This window comes from Myodes glareolus, chromosome 2 (assembly GCF_982192425.1).
Source record: "Myodes glareolus chromosome 2, mMyoGla1.1, whole genome shotgun sequence".
NCBI lineage: Eukaryota > Metazoa > Chordata > Mammalia > Rodentia > Cricetidae > Myodes > Myodes glareolus.
In genome coordinates, this window is record NC_142027.1 from 107,848,017 (window position 1) to 107,864,019 (window position 16,003).

General features: G+C 37.5%; 1 protein-coding gene across 1 annotated transcript in view; it reads right to left on the reverse strand.

The window, feature by feature from the left end:
• LOC148123122 (cytochrome P450 3A14-like) overlaps nt 1-12,512 on the reverse strand; it is a 29,750-nt gene extending 17,238 nt beyond the window's left edge. Inside the window, exons 1-6 of the mRNA XM_087903431.1 lie at nt 12,405-12,512; nt 12,076-12,164; nt 11,123-11,271; nt 6,880-7,007; nt 6,098-6,164; nt 3,150-3,310 (exon numbers count right to left, since the gene is read on the reverse strand). Of these exons, the coding sequence (XP_087759557.1) occupies nt 3,150-3,310; nt 6,098-6,164; nt 6,880-7,007; nt 11,123-11,271; nt 12,076-12,164; nt 12,405-12,497 (687 nt within the window). The 5' untranslated portion in view covers nt 12,498-12,512. The remainder of the gene's footprint in view (nt 1-3,149; nt 3,311-6,097; nt 6,165-6,879; nt 7,008-11,122; nt 11,272-12,075; nt 12,165-12,404) is intronic.
• Nucleotides 12,513-16,003: the final 3,491 nt, after the last annotated feature.

A 16,003-nucleotide genomic window follows, 5' to 3' on the forward strand; every position in this document is an offset into this window, starting at 1 on the left:
TTCGTGATCCTAGAGAAGCTAAATAAGAAGGTGAACCTGAAGAAAATCATATAGTAATCTTCCTGGATATTGGAAGTAGAGAAGATTGCCAGGCAACCTTTGGTGCCCGGGGGTGTGGCAGGAAGGAAGGGGAAAGGGTTAGAGAGAAGGGAGAAGGGGAGGATTGGGGAAAGCTTAGGGGAATGGGATGGGTGGGAGGGAGGAAGGATGGATATGGGAGCAGGGAAGTATATATCTCAACTAAGGGAGTCATTTTAGGGTTTGCAAGATACTTGATTCTAGAGGGGTTCCCAGGTCCAAGGAGAGTTCCCAGGTTGTTCCCTGGATAGCAGAGGAGAGGTTGCCTTAACTGGCCTCGGCCCATAACTATACTGACGAATATTTTGCATATCACCATAGAACCCTCATCTGGCGATGGATGGAGATAGAGACAGAGACACACATTGGAACACTGGACTTAACTCCCTAGGTCCAAATGAGATGCAGAAGGAGGGAGAATGTGAGCAAGGAAGTCAGGATCAGAGGGAACCTTCATCTGACAATGGATGGAGATTGAGACAGAGACCCACATTGCAGCACTGGACTGAGCCCCCAAGGTCCAAATGAGGAGCAGAAGGAGGGAGAACATGATCAAGGAAATCAGGATCGTGAGGGGTGAGCTCACCCACTGATGCAAGGGGACTGATCGAATGAGAGCTCACCAAGGCCAGCTGTACTGGGACTGAACAGAGCATGTGATCAAACTGGATTCTCTGAATGTGGCTGACATGGGGACTGTCTGAGAAGCCATTGATAATGGCTCTGGGACTTGTTTCCTCTGCATGTACTGGCTTTTTGGGATCCTAGTCTGTTGGATGCTCACCTTCCTAGACCTGGAGGAAGAGGGGAGGAACTTGAACTTCCCTCAGGGCAGGAAACCCTGACTGCTCTTAGGACTGGAGAGGGAGGAGGAGAGGGAGTGGGGGGAGTGGGAGGGTATTGGGAGGAGGGGTGGAAGTGGAAACTTTTATAAATTAATAAAAAAAAGAAAGAAAACTCAAAGTTCGCTGTATCAGTCAAAACTCCACCCAAAGTGTGAGGGATGATTCAGAAAATATGCATCCTGGGATCTCCCTGCCTGAAATTGCAGGTGGCTCCACCAGAGAACTTTTTTCTCCCCAGCAGCTTTTGCTGCTTTCACAAACTTGGGAGGGGTCTTGTGAATCTCATAGTTTCCATAAGCTCCTTGAGCCTGGAAATTCTCTATAACTTACTTCTTAAGCCTTCTGAACCTCTCTCCTCTCTCCAATGGGCAATGTTTCAATTTGGAGAAAGTAGGTACACAACAGTTATATTATATAATCTCTATATATTACGTAATGTATAAATAAGTTAAAAGTCCAAATAGCTCCATGCTTACTTCTTGATAGAGTACTTCCATTGGTGCTTAAAACGGTGTTCTAATAAATCTTTAACTTCCAATATCCCACAGCCTAGAGTCACCTAAGAAGGAGGTCTATATGAAAGAATAGGAATTACTAGATTAGATTTGTTTGTATGTATCTGGGAGAGTTGTCTGGATGGTTCATTGATGTAGCAAGGTCCTGCCAATTGCAAGTGGTACTGTATCCTTATAGAATAAACTTGGGTTGTAGGAGAACATCTAAATTATGGTCAATGAGTGGACCAAAGAGCAGCCAGCATCCTCCATAGTCCCTGCTGTGCTTTATTGGCTGTGAGGGAGCACCTTGGTCAGAAGTAATGCTGAGTGGAGTGGCAAGCAGTCCTGTCTCCAAGCTCCTGTCCTGAGTTCCTTTATTGACTTTTCTCAGTGATAGACTATGAAGACTATAAGCTGAAGTAATTGTTTACTTCCCGTTGTTGTTTTAGATCATGGTATTTGTTACATTGCCTTAATGAAACAAAAGCAGAGGGTGAATATGAGGTCTGAAGATTCTTTGAGTGCACTTCACTGACAACATAGCTGGTCCCAGAATATAGGTACCTTGTTGACTGAGGTTTTTCTCTTGCCCCATTCCTGCAGTTGTTAAGTCCCAAACAAATCACACAGAAGTCTTCATTAGTTATTGATTGGCCCATTAGTTCAGGCTTCTTATTTCCTAATTCTTATAACTTACATTAGCCCATAATTCTTGTTTGAGTTATCCACATGGCTTGGTACCTTTTTTGGGAAGGCAGTCATATCTTGCTTCTTCTGTGGCTCGGTCACGACTGCAGACTGCAGAATCCTCTTCCCAGAATTCTCCTGTTATTATTGCCCCACCTATACTTCCTGCCTGGCTACTGGCCAATCAGCAATTTATTAAACAAATACAAGAAACGAATGTTTACAGGATAAAAACATTGTCCCACAGTAGGTACCTCACACCTCATTGCATCCAATTTTGGGCATAGATGAGAAAAACAGCTTATATGATATGTACTGTCACATTGTGAGACACTGAAGCTACCATAATGTAGAGGTGAACAGTGTAGGTTGAAGGCCGCCATGATCTGCTTTGTTCAAACTGAATTATGTGATTAGAGAGCAATAATGAGAATAGCTGAATCAGCCTGCCCAGCAGAGACAAGGCAAGGGTCCATTAACAGCAGACAGACCATAGTATATCCACTAATAATAATAGAGGTATCAGGTTACTTGTTTGAGGTTCTAGGGGAATGTCTCAGTGGTTAATAGCATTGAAGATTCTTGCAGAGGGTGCAGGCTCAGTTCACAGTACCCACATGGTGAGCATAATTCCTAGAGCTCTAGTTCCTGGGAATCTGAGGCCATCTTCTGGCTTACTCACATTTTATATATGTACATGAAAAACAGATATAGGTATGTAAGTTTAGGGATTTTAGTTAAGATATAGGTATTTTAAAGTTTAAAGAAAATACTTGTCTGACACTTATCATTAATAATCTAAAGAGATTTTATGCATGGTTTAGACTGTGTTATGTAGTTAGAAATAGTGGATGTTACAGGCTCTACAGATTTACAGAGATTAGTTTTTCTGCACACATATTTTCCCTCTGCCTAATATTCAGACACTATTGCTGAAAGGATCAGTTCTTACTGTACTAACTATTATTCCAAATGCAAGTATGGAACTATTTTCTTGTTGAGGGTTCACCTTTCCCCTCTGTCTCCAAGTCTATCAACTCACCTTCTTGGGTAGGGCTAAATCAATCTCACGCTGGAGTTTCTTTTGGACATCAGGATGAGTTGCCAGCAAATACATAATAAAGGAAAGAGTAGTACTTGTAGTCTCATAGCCAGCAAAAATAAATGTGATTGATTGGGCCGTGATCTCCATATCAGAAAGAGCTAAAATAAAATTTGACATTGTGTGTCAATTACCAAGACTGATGCCTACATAGAAACTTCACCTATTTTATTCTTCAATATTTGATACAATAAGGTACTATGCACTTTTCTGTAATGATATTCTGCCTGCAAGACATGCAGAACAATGTGGTATAATATTTGTGGGATTAAAAACTAATAACTCATTTGACTTAAGACCTACTTCTTGAGATGGAACCAAGACTTGGCACTGTTCAATTGACCAACAACCTGAGAATAGATAGGCTGGGGATCAAGGGCAAAATCCAATAATAATGGTGTAAAAAAAGCAATAAATTGACTTATTGATATTTCACTATTCTTGTAGATCAGTGCCTTGATCCGTCATCTTCAGAGAAGCCGCCTCCAGCAGCATGTAGGAACAAATGTAGAGAACCATAACCAGATATTAGACAGAGAGTGACAGTTTTTGGAATATTCAGCTCTAAATGGGATGTCTCCACTAAATACCTCTCCTCAAGACTCAGCAAATTTCATCAAAAAGAAGTTAGGAAATTATAAGAGCCAGCGGAGATGGTAAATACCAAGAATACAAGGCCCTGAAAATCAACATGAACAATGCTCATAGAACTCACATAGCCTGAGGCAGCATGGATAGGTCCTCCATGGGTCTCCACTAGTTCTTCTGTTCATGCATTAAGGCTCCCAGTTTTGTGTTTTTGTGGTATTCCTGAGTGTGCAAAAAAGTGGTTCTCTGACTCTTGTGTATTTTCTTAGGATTTTTTTTTCCTGTTGACTAGTCTTCCCCAATTTTGATATGTTAGTTTTTGTTTTATCTTACTATAGTCTATTTTGTTACATTAAAAATATGAATGAAAAAATAAAAATCTAGCTATTGTTGAAAAGGTTAATAACTGAATTGTCCTGTTGGGGGATAGAATATCAGTTTCCTTCAGTAGAATGATACTGAGCATATTAACTAATTCAGAGCAGGCCTCATGTTCGTGAGTAGATGTCCAACATGTAATGGACACCTCAATTTGTGAGTGAATTTGTGTGTGTGTGTGTGTGTGTGTGTGTGTGTGTGTGTTTGTGTGTGTGTGCGTGCACATGCATGCTTTGATTTGGTTAATTTGGTGTTTGATTTTTTGGTATAGTTTTATTTATTTCATTGATTTTGGAGAATTTTGTTCTTACATTGGTTTTTTATTTGCTCTTATGAAAAAATATAGTTGGGTAGGTATGGAGATCTGGAAGGCTTTGGGAGATGGAAAGAATATGATCACAATGCTTAAATTTAGAAATTGTTCATGAGCAAGAAAGTCAGGATCACGAAGGGTGTGTCCACCCACTGAGACCGTGGGACTGATCTAATGGAAGCTCACCAAGGCCAGCTGGACTGGGAGTGATGGAGCATGTGATCAAAATGGACCCTCTGAATGTGGCTGTCAATGAGGGTTGACTAAGAAGCCAAGGACAATGGCACTGGGTTTTGATTCTACTGTATGGACAGACTTTGAGGGAGTCTGGTTTGTTGGATACTCACCTTTACATATCTGGATGGAGGGAGGAGGATTTTGGACTTCCTACGGGGCAGAGAACCCTGACTACTCTTAGGACTAGAGAGGAAGAGGGAGGTGGGGAGGGGGAGGGAAAAGGCAGGCGGGGAGGAGGTGGAAATTTTTAATAAATAAATAAATTAATTATGTAAAAGTATAAAAAAATAAAAAGTACCAAAATTTGTTACTGACTTCAAATATGCAATTAACAATGGGATTTAATAATAAAAGCTTCCAAAAAACTTTGTAGTACTAATGTATGAACGGAAACATTACTCTGAAATACTAAATCCAAACACAGTGAGTAAAACATTAGAGAGGAAGCATGTTATAAATACTGGTTTTCTTCTTTAATGAACTATATTATTGTAAAAGGAAAAATACATTTCCACAGTCGCTTAAGCTAGAGAACACACACTTCCAATGAAGGGTCTGCTGTAGTGAGGGTATTATTTTGAGACTGTACTTCCTGTTTGGATGCTGTGAAAACAGATTTGCAGGTAAAGGTTCTGATTCAGTGGCTCTTTATGAGGCTGAGACTCAGCTTTTGACTGATGCAGGTGACCCCATATTATTGAAGGCTTTTGGGATGTGAAAGATATAATCAAAATAGAACTTCAGATTTTAATTTTTTAATTCAAATATTATTTCATTTCTTCTATTCTCTCCTCCCTCCTCCCATTCCAAGGCAACACTTTTTCCCCTCAAATTTAGCACCAATTCTTTAAGAAGTTTTATTAATATAGAAATAAAAAATCATATAAATACAACGTGCTGAGTCTGCTCAGTTTTGCCTTGCCTTTTTGTATTTGTTTCTAGGTTGACCATTTGGTATTGGATAAACAATCATGGACTCATCCCTGGGAAAAACTAATTATCTCTCTCTCAGCAGTTATTATCGATCTGTATCTCTTGATCTAAGATGGGTTTTCATGAGATTTTCCCCATCTATGTTGGAATGTCAGCTGTTGTTGCGACAATTTAGGTCTTGTTTAGGCATTTATGCTGTTGAGAATGCATGATTGTAGCTTTTCTGTAATAGATGGAAGGTATAATAACTTTGGTATTTTCTTTTTGCTGATACTCCATGATTTTAGAAAGTTCCTCAGGCTGCTGCTTTTTAAATACATGTCTGTGTTTCATTGCAATTTAACAGGAGGCCTTCTCTGCTTAAGTGACCCTGTCTACATTTCAAAAACAAATCTCTCCCACTGTGCTTTTCTTTAGACAGCAAACCATCCTTTATTACCTTTATGGTACCGCACGTCTTTCAAATTCTGGGAGTTTAACATCAGGTGAAGAAAATCCACTCGACGCTGAAAGGAGACAGAAATATCAAAGTCAGAAGTTGCATAGTTAAGTCAAAAATGAATATGAAATGGAGACCTTAAATTCTTTTTATGAATAATGACTTATTTAAGGCCAGTCTATGGTTAAGTTTGCCTAAATCACTGGTTACAAAAATTGTTATCTACAAATTTTGGAGAACAAAAAGTCTGTCATACTCTAGTATCATGGTGCCATGTCCAACACCTTTTCTCAGGGCTTTTCCTCATTCTGATCATCTGAAGGTACTGATGACAGACCCCTGATTGGATGGTTGTCAGTTTCTTTTTCTGTCATATGTATTTGTTTAGCAAAAAGTCCTGAATATCAACCTGTTGTTTGCTTAACCTATTCTTAAACAACATCCCATATTTATTGACTGCTGTTTCTGGAGCTCATTGCTGGATTTTATGTGATTATGTGCAAATATTCCAAATACCCAGAGCAATAAAAATTTGCTTAGATACTGATTCTTCGGCATCTTACTGACAGTAACTTTCCGCCATGTATTGGTCTCATTAGACAAAGCTGTTTTATTCGAGTGGCATTCTCAATGCTCAAAGAAATTTCCCAACTTGATGGCAAGCCACAACGCAGATTAAACAGAATGAATTCATCAAATATCTTAATGAGACTTTCCATAGAGAATGTGTGACATGTGACAGAAGTGCTTTGAATTTGAAATGAATTTTTAAGACATTTTACCTTCTGGTTATCTTCCAGTCGATCTTTTTTAGCTTTATTCACAAAATTTTGTAAAAAACTTGTAGCATGATTAGGAAGAATGCAGATATTAAGTTTGTCATATAGTCCTTTAAGGAATGGAAAGAGTGCTATAGAGAAAAAAACACCATGACGAAAATGTTAACTTAATCTATTCGCAGTTACTTTATTCATCAATGTTATTCATCAATGTTACAGTTAAAAGCTGTATAAATAAAAAATAAAACAATCAAATCAAGTGACAGAAACAAAATTGGCAGAAAAAAAGCTAAAAAATAGAATTGTAATATATATGAAGCTCATCACACCTTAATATGTTAAATCTTTAAAATAAATTTATTTATTTATTTTATATCCTGTTTGTAGTATCTCCTCATTTCTGTCCTCCCAATACCGCACCCCACTCCTTGTTCACACCTCTCAATCCACTCCACCTACTTTTCTGTTTAAAAGACAGGTCTCCCATGACTGTCAACAAAACCAGGCTTATAAAGTTGTAGTAAGACTAAGCACCTCCCTATACATTAAGGCTGGGCAAAGTGACCCAGTATGAGGAGTAGGGTCCCAAAAGTCAGTAAAAGTGTTGGAGACAGCCCTTGTTCCTACTGATAGAAGTACCACAAGAGGATCATGCTATACAACTGTAACATACATGCAGAGTGCATAGATCAGTCCCATACAGGCATTCTCATTGGCAGTTCAGTTCCTATCTGCTCCTATGAACTCAGGTTATTTGATTCTGTAAGTATTCTTGTAATGTTCTTGACTCCTTTGTCTCCTATATCATTTTCTCTCTCGTCTGCAGGATAACTTGGACAGGAGAGTAAGACCACACAAATATTGCCTAGAGTGTCAGGACCTACAAACCTAACATACAACCAAACATAACTGGAAGAGAAATATATCCTTGTCAGTGTAAAGATGTTAAAGTTTTAATAAAAACATATTGAAAAAATCCATTTTCTCCACAGGAATTTAGTATGGACTTCTACTAAAATATTTACAGAAAACCAAAACCAATTCTTCACAGGAATGTCCAAAACTTACAAAATTACAGACGGCATCCGAATTAATTTTAAAGGCAATCTTCTTAGTTATATCAGAAAATGTCATGCAAAATAAAATTGTATCAAATGTGACTTATACATACTATTAGAGACTTCATCAAGAAAACACTTTCACCTTGATGCAGAAACATGATACCTTGAAGCATGCTATCCAAAGAGGTACAAATAGAATAAAATCAAATTGTACACAACTACATTGAATGAAGTAATCTGAAAATTTAGGACAGCGTCTCCAATAAACCTTCCTGTCCAATTTTCTCATAAAATTGTATGTTCAGGGAATTCTCTTAACCTAAAAAATTGTATATAAAAACGAAGAGTTTTCACAGACATTTACAGAGAAAATATTTCCTATTAAGTTAAAAAAGAGACCATGATAGCTTGTTCTCTTCATCTTCACCACTCCTCATTGACGATAACCAAAAGGCAGGTTTGTATGGCTACCAGGGTACAGCATCAATATACAAGTATACACAAACTGCAACCATGAGTTCTGGCATAGTCAGTATTACATTCCTCTGAGTGCTGAGGTGGAGAATCACATGTTTGAGGAGCAGACTCAATTATTAAATATAATCTGAATAAAATAAGCAAAATTTTCATTGTTGTGTTGAAGTAAGCAGCATTAGACATGCTAGCCAAGCATCATATCACAACGTTCCATCCCTGGGCCTTGTGTTTGAAGAAGAATCTTGCTCTTAAGCTAAGTAGGTCAAGAATTACAAAAACAAAATTTCCACGCCTTTTCCCATCTTTTTCTTGTCTCTACCTTTTCTTTTCTATATACTCATACCTCCTCTCCTTCCTACTAGGAAACATTCAACTAGTCACTACTTCCTCCAAAGTTTAGTTCTTACTTTTCTTCCCCCCTTTTCTCACTTATAGTACAAATAGCTAAATAGTAGAGAGAGAACTGAGATGCCTTAGTTGCTAAAACATTTGGAACTTAAAGAATTTCTAAAGCTAGCTTCTTAATGAACTATTAGTATATTTTCATACAATCTTACTGATGGATAATAACTCATGTGGAAGACATTGATCAACTGACTGAGAATGACTGAGTGGAGATCATGGAGCCGTGAACACAAGGCCAACGGAATAAAACTCATCTCAACCATAATTAAACCTAGACTTTCTTTAACACAAAACACTCCCACTGAAGGAAGAAAGATGATATGAATTAAATCATCAAGAAAACTTAACTTCTAACGCAAACACAGACAGAAAAATCTCAGCAGTATAGCACTAGTAAGATGAAAAACCAAACCAATTTTCCTTCAATAATTATTAAGTTAATAGCAACTCTTAAAAACATAAGCAGACATAACTCCAGATTAGAAATCAAAATGATTATAAATTTGTTCAAAAAATTCAAATAACACATTCCTATCTTCTGAATAATTCCAAGAAAACAATAAATACTGAAAGAATTAAGGAAATTAAGGCAACATATTAAAATAGAATCTCATCAAAAGATAGAATACAGAAGGGAGACAACAATGAGATGATGACAGAAGTAAAAAAATTATTAATTCAACTATAAGATTCAGTGGAAAACATCAAAGATAAAATGAGTAATACATATGAGAAGAGATGAGGACCAAGAAACAAGACAGAGAAATAGGACCATTCAGTAATGGTTATTGATCAATTTGATCAAGAGGGTAGGTAAAACTTGTGAAGGCTTTTGGGTGATCAAGAAAATGTCTGTGAGTTTCAGCATAGAAAAATGAGAAGATTTTTCATGTCAAAGTCATATAAGACATTCCTAATAAGAACATAGAAGAAAATTACCCAAACTTAAGAAAGAGATACATGTAGAAACAAAAGTGTAGAGAGAGCATCACATAGGCAAGAGCAGAAAAGGAACATCCTATGTTGTTTTAAAGGTAAAAGTTCACAACACACAGAATAAAGAAAGTGTACTGAAACAAGCAAGAGGGAAGGACCAAGTCACAGATCAAGATAGATCCATCAGTGTCACAGCTGAATTCTCAATGCAAACCATGTAAGATCGGAGGACTTAGAGAGATGCATTTCAGTTTTTGAAAATCAAGACCTGCTGAAAAAGATTAACATACCAACAAACTATTGATAATAATCAAAGGAGAAAGAAATATTATTTAGGATAAGTCAGACTAAATGATTTTAGCCATGTTACAGAACATACTGGAAGGAATACTTCATCCTCAAGAAAAAGATAAATACATTCAAGAGTCTAGAGGGGAAAAACAATACTAAGGTAGTTTTTAAGGAAAAGAGAATGAGGAAAATATAGACAGTAGGAAATAAGTAATATAAAAGAATTAAATTACATTCATTTCAATTTTATTCCAATGATGGAGGGATTGTTTGGTACATGTAAATGTATAAATATAAATCCTGACATAAATAGGCTCAAAGGCAGAAATCATATTTTTTTCATATTTAACAACTCAACATTAATCATGCACCAAAACTGATAAAAGCATGTACAATACGCAAAGATAAAGTAGGATATTGGGGCAGAATATTCAATTGTGACATGAGAGAGAATATAGTGTATTGTAGTGTGTGTGTGTGTGTGTGCTTGTGTATGCGTGTGTGTATGCCATGAGTATTTTTACTTTATATGCTAACTAAAAGAAAATTAAGAATATTGATAGACTTAAAAAATACCCTACATATCTATAGATAAAAGACAAAAGGTTAAATGCTTTCTGGTATTTTTCACAAAGAAATCCTGGGGTTGTTGAGGGAATTCACCTTCATTCCACAGATGTGATAGAGATTTCTACACCTACTCTTAAAATAAATAATCTGTCATAACAAAAAATCAGAAACATTTGAAGCAGATGACATTAAATTAACTTTAGTTCAAGAGATGGAGGAATGAATTAATGTATGTAAATGTGTAAATATAAATCATGAGTTTAGTACATGATAGACAAAATTGCCATGATCATCCAACACTTATCAAAAAATATAAACTATGTGACAATGATGGATAAACACATGTGTTGTGAAAATGCAATGGGTGATAAGAGAACCAGATCATATGAGAGTGAAAGCAAGATGGGGGAGGCAAGGGTTTATGTATACACTATGAGAAATCATTTGCGTTATAGGTTTATTAAAATATGTCTAATATCTTAATATAGTTGAAAAACAATATATACCTGTAGAGAAAAGCAATGGATTGAAAATGTCAAATGTTAAAAGTTTTTTGGTGTTTCTCACAAAAGGATCCTGGGGATTGTTGAGGGAATCCACCTCCACTCCAAATGAGGTGCTGGTAATCACATCCATGCTATAGGCTCCAAAGATCCTGAGTCAAGAAACAGGAGTTAGTATGTGACCCACGGAGACCCTGTCTTGAACTCAAAAAGCATGCAAACTACTCAGACTCTTGAAAACTGTGATAAACTAGAGGAAGTCATCCTGTGTGATATAGGAACTAAGGATGTTTATAAGTAGATATAAAAATAGACACACCAAGTTTTTAGTACATTAGAGTTATTGATGGTTTGTATTTAGTATCCTCAGGACAGCCTAAGATTATCACTTCAATGTCATCATAAGATAACAGGGTTTTACTAAATTCTCCACTTCTGGAAGCCTCTTGCTTTTGAGTTTGATGGAAATGTGGAAGAAGATTTTTTTCCTTTTGATATTTTTCTATGTACCTCAACAAAAACTATGATTTTAGATTGTTCAATGTTACAATCTGTAACACTCTTAGCCAAACCAACTCCTGAGAATGTTCCATATACACTCTCCTCCCACAGTTACTAATCTACACAACTGTAGTTGTCCTCAGATTATGCTCTTTCTAAGATATTTAGTTTGTCTTCCAAAATATGCAGGATGACAACAGTTAATCTAATATTGTTTCATGTACACAGCAGGGGAGTGAAACTGTGTTAACCAAGGTAATTTGGTAGTTTGCCTTTCTGAAATATTTCACAGCTGTGTAATATCACACCCCACATTTACTCTAGCTCTGGGTTAATTCAACATGGGGAATATTGTTCTGGAATAATTAACACAGAGAATACTAGCTGCCTGGAAGGCTGGGGAGATCTCTAGATGAGGCAAATAGGCCCCAGAAAATGCATTCATCACTACTCACTCCTTCATGTTAACAGGCTTGCCTTTCTCTGCCTTCTGACCAATGTGTTTCACCAGTGAATCTCCATAATGTTGGATGATGGGAAACATCTAAGCACAAAGCACAACACAGTCTGTTGTTAATGTAAGGTTCTGAGTCCCAACATAACAAGGCTTTTGAAATTATGAAAGGCCAGTCACATATTTTAATGGTCTGTGTAAGATCTAGAAAGAACTAAAGCCATTCTGAAGAATATTATGCTCAACGGACTGTGATGAGTATGATATTACTATACCTGTCCTCAGACATAGTCATTTACATTTATAGTGATAAGTCCTCCACTTTCTTACCTCCTTCAGTTTTCCACTGGAGAAGGTTGGAGACAACAATGTACGAATTCTCTTCCATTCTTCATTCTGACACCAAGTGACACTTCTTTTCATAAATCCATTTGTACCAAGAGACTATAATACAAATAAAATATATTTTCCCTCCATGAGATTGGTTACAAAACATGTATAAAACCATCACTACTTTCTTAATAGATTCTGACCATCTTCCTGGTGGCAAGTTTTTTGCTTAATTTTCAATGAATATTCATCAAAATAAACTCACACTAGGGACAGAGAGAAGACTCAGCTGTTTGGAGCATATGCTGCTCTTGCAGAAGACCCGAGTTCAGCTCCCAGCATCATGTCAGGTAGCTTAAAACTGCCTGCAGTTCCAGATCAAAGGGATCAAACATACTCTTCTGGCCTTTGTGTACATTGCACTCATGTTAACAAACCCACACACAGACATACATATATTCAAATAATTAAAATAATATCTTAAAAAATTTAGAGTCAAAATGAACTGCTAGAGACATGGGAACAGCCACCTTCTAGGACATAGGAGGCCATTGCAATCTAAAAATGCCAAATGTCAAATTTCCTACCAAAGAACTGCATAAGCTATGACCCAGAAACACTCCACTATGAGGAAGAGAATGGCTCATGTGGTCCTGTCTTTTTGAGGAATTATAAGAAAGTCTTAATTATTACAGAAGGAAGAAACATTTCATTTAGCAGTGAATACACAGGTAGGGTGCTGTGCTCCTGCAAGCGACTTTCAGTGTACATGCTATTGAAAATTAACCCTTATTGTAATCATTGAGTCACCAAAACCTTTTAAAAGACATCTGAATCGAAGGAAGAATATTTTGGAATAAGAAGGTAAACAGCAAAAGTGGTAGAAGAAAAAATTATGTAATAGTAACTAATTACAAGCAAAATACATTGTATATGAATATATTATATGTTAGCATGTTTCACATTTATTACAATGCAGTAATAAGCTTGTCACACACACATATATGAACAAAAACGAAAAAATAAAAATATTTAAGAATTACTATCACTTAAAAATAAAAATTGTGGTTGTGTTGTGAGACAGACTATCCCAAGCTTTCTTGAGGTCCTTATATAAAGAAAATGGGCATAGATGTTCAAGACTGAGACTTTATCTTGATGGATTTTTTTGTGATGAGAATGAAATGTCCTTCTCCATCTGTTATGATCTGTTTCAGTTTGAAGTATATTTTGTTAGATAGTAAGAGAGCTATAGGCCCATATTTCTATATCGTGTGTCTGTCAGGCTCTGAAGCCATAGAGGCCCACCCAAGGCGGTCCCATAGCTCTGCAGACAAGCTGTCTCAGCCTAAAAAAGTCAGGATGTTTGCTGCTTCTCCCTTTGTAATTTGGAGGATACCTTATAGAGATGCTAATTCAAGCCTATGTGACAGCTAGCATGCTCAGCAGACAGGGAGATACAGACATGGGACATGACAATAGGCCATTCACCTGGTTACCTAGGAAGACAGGTCTAATGTCCCCCTCCCCCTGCTCAGTTTATAGGTTGGTATAAAAGTTGTTTGGACAATAAACGCGAGATCTTCAGGAGGAAGGAGCCTGAGATGCCCTTTCATGATGACCATGTAAGCTGTGTCTGATTATTCCTTGTGCCTCCATACCAGTTTATTTAGGGAAAATAGTTATCTATGTTGGAGCCACATGGGCTCTAACATAATGGCGCTGGCAATGTGGGGCACCACTGAACTCCGAGATTAAAGAGACAACGTGGTGCTGATCACTGAACCCCTGAGACGAATGCCAGAGGAAGAACAAGAAGTACGAAAAAGAACATGGTGCTGACCACCGAACTCCATGAAAAGCCGAAGGGACAGGGTGAGAGAAACCTTGAATGCTGATTGCTGAACCCCCGAGGGAGACTGGACAAAGGATGGAGGAGAATGCACAGAAAAGCGAGGAAGAAGTGACCAGACCTGAAGAACCTGTGAGAAAAAAATCGGTGGATGCGTGAGTAATGTGTGCTTAGATAACCAAATGGAACAGTAATATCAGAGAAAAAACTTGTAAATATAGAAATATGGGATAAGGAAAAAGTATTCAGTTATATATGTTGGTAACTAAAGGGAGTGAGAGTAGAGCCATACAGGCTCTAACAGATAGCTATATCTGCTTGACTCTTAGGTACATTTGATTGGAAAATCTTTTCCCAACCCTTTACTATGAGGCAATGTCTGTATTTGAGATTGAGGTGTGTTTCTTGTATTCAGCAGAATGATGGATTTTGTTTTCATATCCATTTTTTAGCCTGTGTCTTTTTATACACAAATCAAGTCCATTGATATTAAGAGATATTAATGAACATTGATTGTTAATTTCTTTTATTTTTTGGTGGTCATGTTTGTGCGTTTCCCTTCTTTGGGATTTGCTGGTGTGAGGTTATCTGTTGCCTGTATTTTCGTGGGCATGGTTAGCTTCCTTGGATTGGACGTTTCCTTCTAGTCCTTTTGTAGGGCTGGATTTGTCAATAGGTATTGTTTAAGTTTGGTTTTGCCATGAAATATCTATTTTCTCCATCAATGGTGGTTAAAAGCTTTGTTGGATGTAGTATGGGCTTGTATCCATGTTCCCTTAGTGTCTGGAGCAATCTGTCCAGGACCTTCTGGGTTTCAGAGTGTACACTGAGGAGTTGGGTGTAATTTTCATAGGTCTGACTACAAGAGCAATTGATCAACTATGTTCATAACAGTATTATTTGTAATAGCTAGAACCTAAAAACAACTTAGATGCCCCTCAACTGAAAAATAAATAAAGGAAATGTGGTATATTTATACAATGGAGTACTATTCAGTGTTTAAAAAACGACATCTTGAAATATGGAAGCAAAAGGTTGGAACTAGAAAGGGACACCCTGAGTGAGTTAATCCAGACCAGAAAAATAAGCATGGTATGTACTCATTCATAAGTGGATACTGGCTATAAAGCAAAGAAAACAAGCCTATTATCCATGACCGCAGAGAAGCTACATAACAAGGAAAACCATAAGAGAAACATACATAGATCCGCCTGGGAAGGGGACAAGACAAAATATCCTAAGAAAATTGGGAGCAAGGGCATTGGTGGAGAAAGGAAGGTAGAAAGTGAGAAGGAGAAGAGAAGGAAAGGAGGGAGGAAACTTGAGGGAATGGAAAGGTCAAGATGGGGGAAGGACAGAGATGGAGAGCAAGGAAAGAGATCTCATGATTGAGGGATCCATCATGGGGCTAGTAAGAAACACTGCACTAGAGAAATTCCCAGGAATCCACAAAACGATCCCACTAAGACACTAAGAAATAGTGGAAAGGGTGCCCAAATTGGTCTTGCCCTGTAGTCAGATTGATGACGATCTTAAATGTCATCATAGAACCTATATCCAGGAGCTGAGGCAGAGATCTACAGTGGAGCACTAGCCTGAGCTCCCAAAGGCCAGTCAAAGAAGAGGAAGAGTGGTAATATGAGCAAAGAGGACAAGTTTGTGATTGGGGATACCCACTGAAGCAGTTTACCTGAGCTAATGGGAACCTACCACCTCTGGCCTGACCGTGAAGGAAACAGCATAGAAC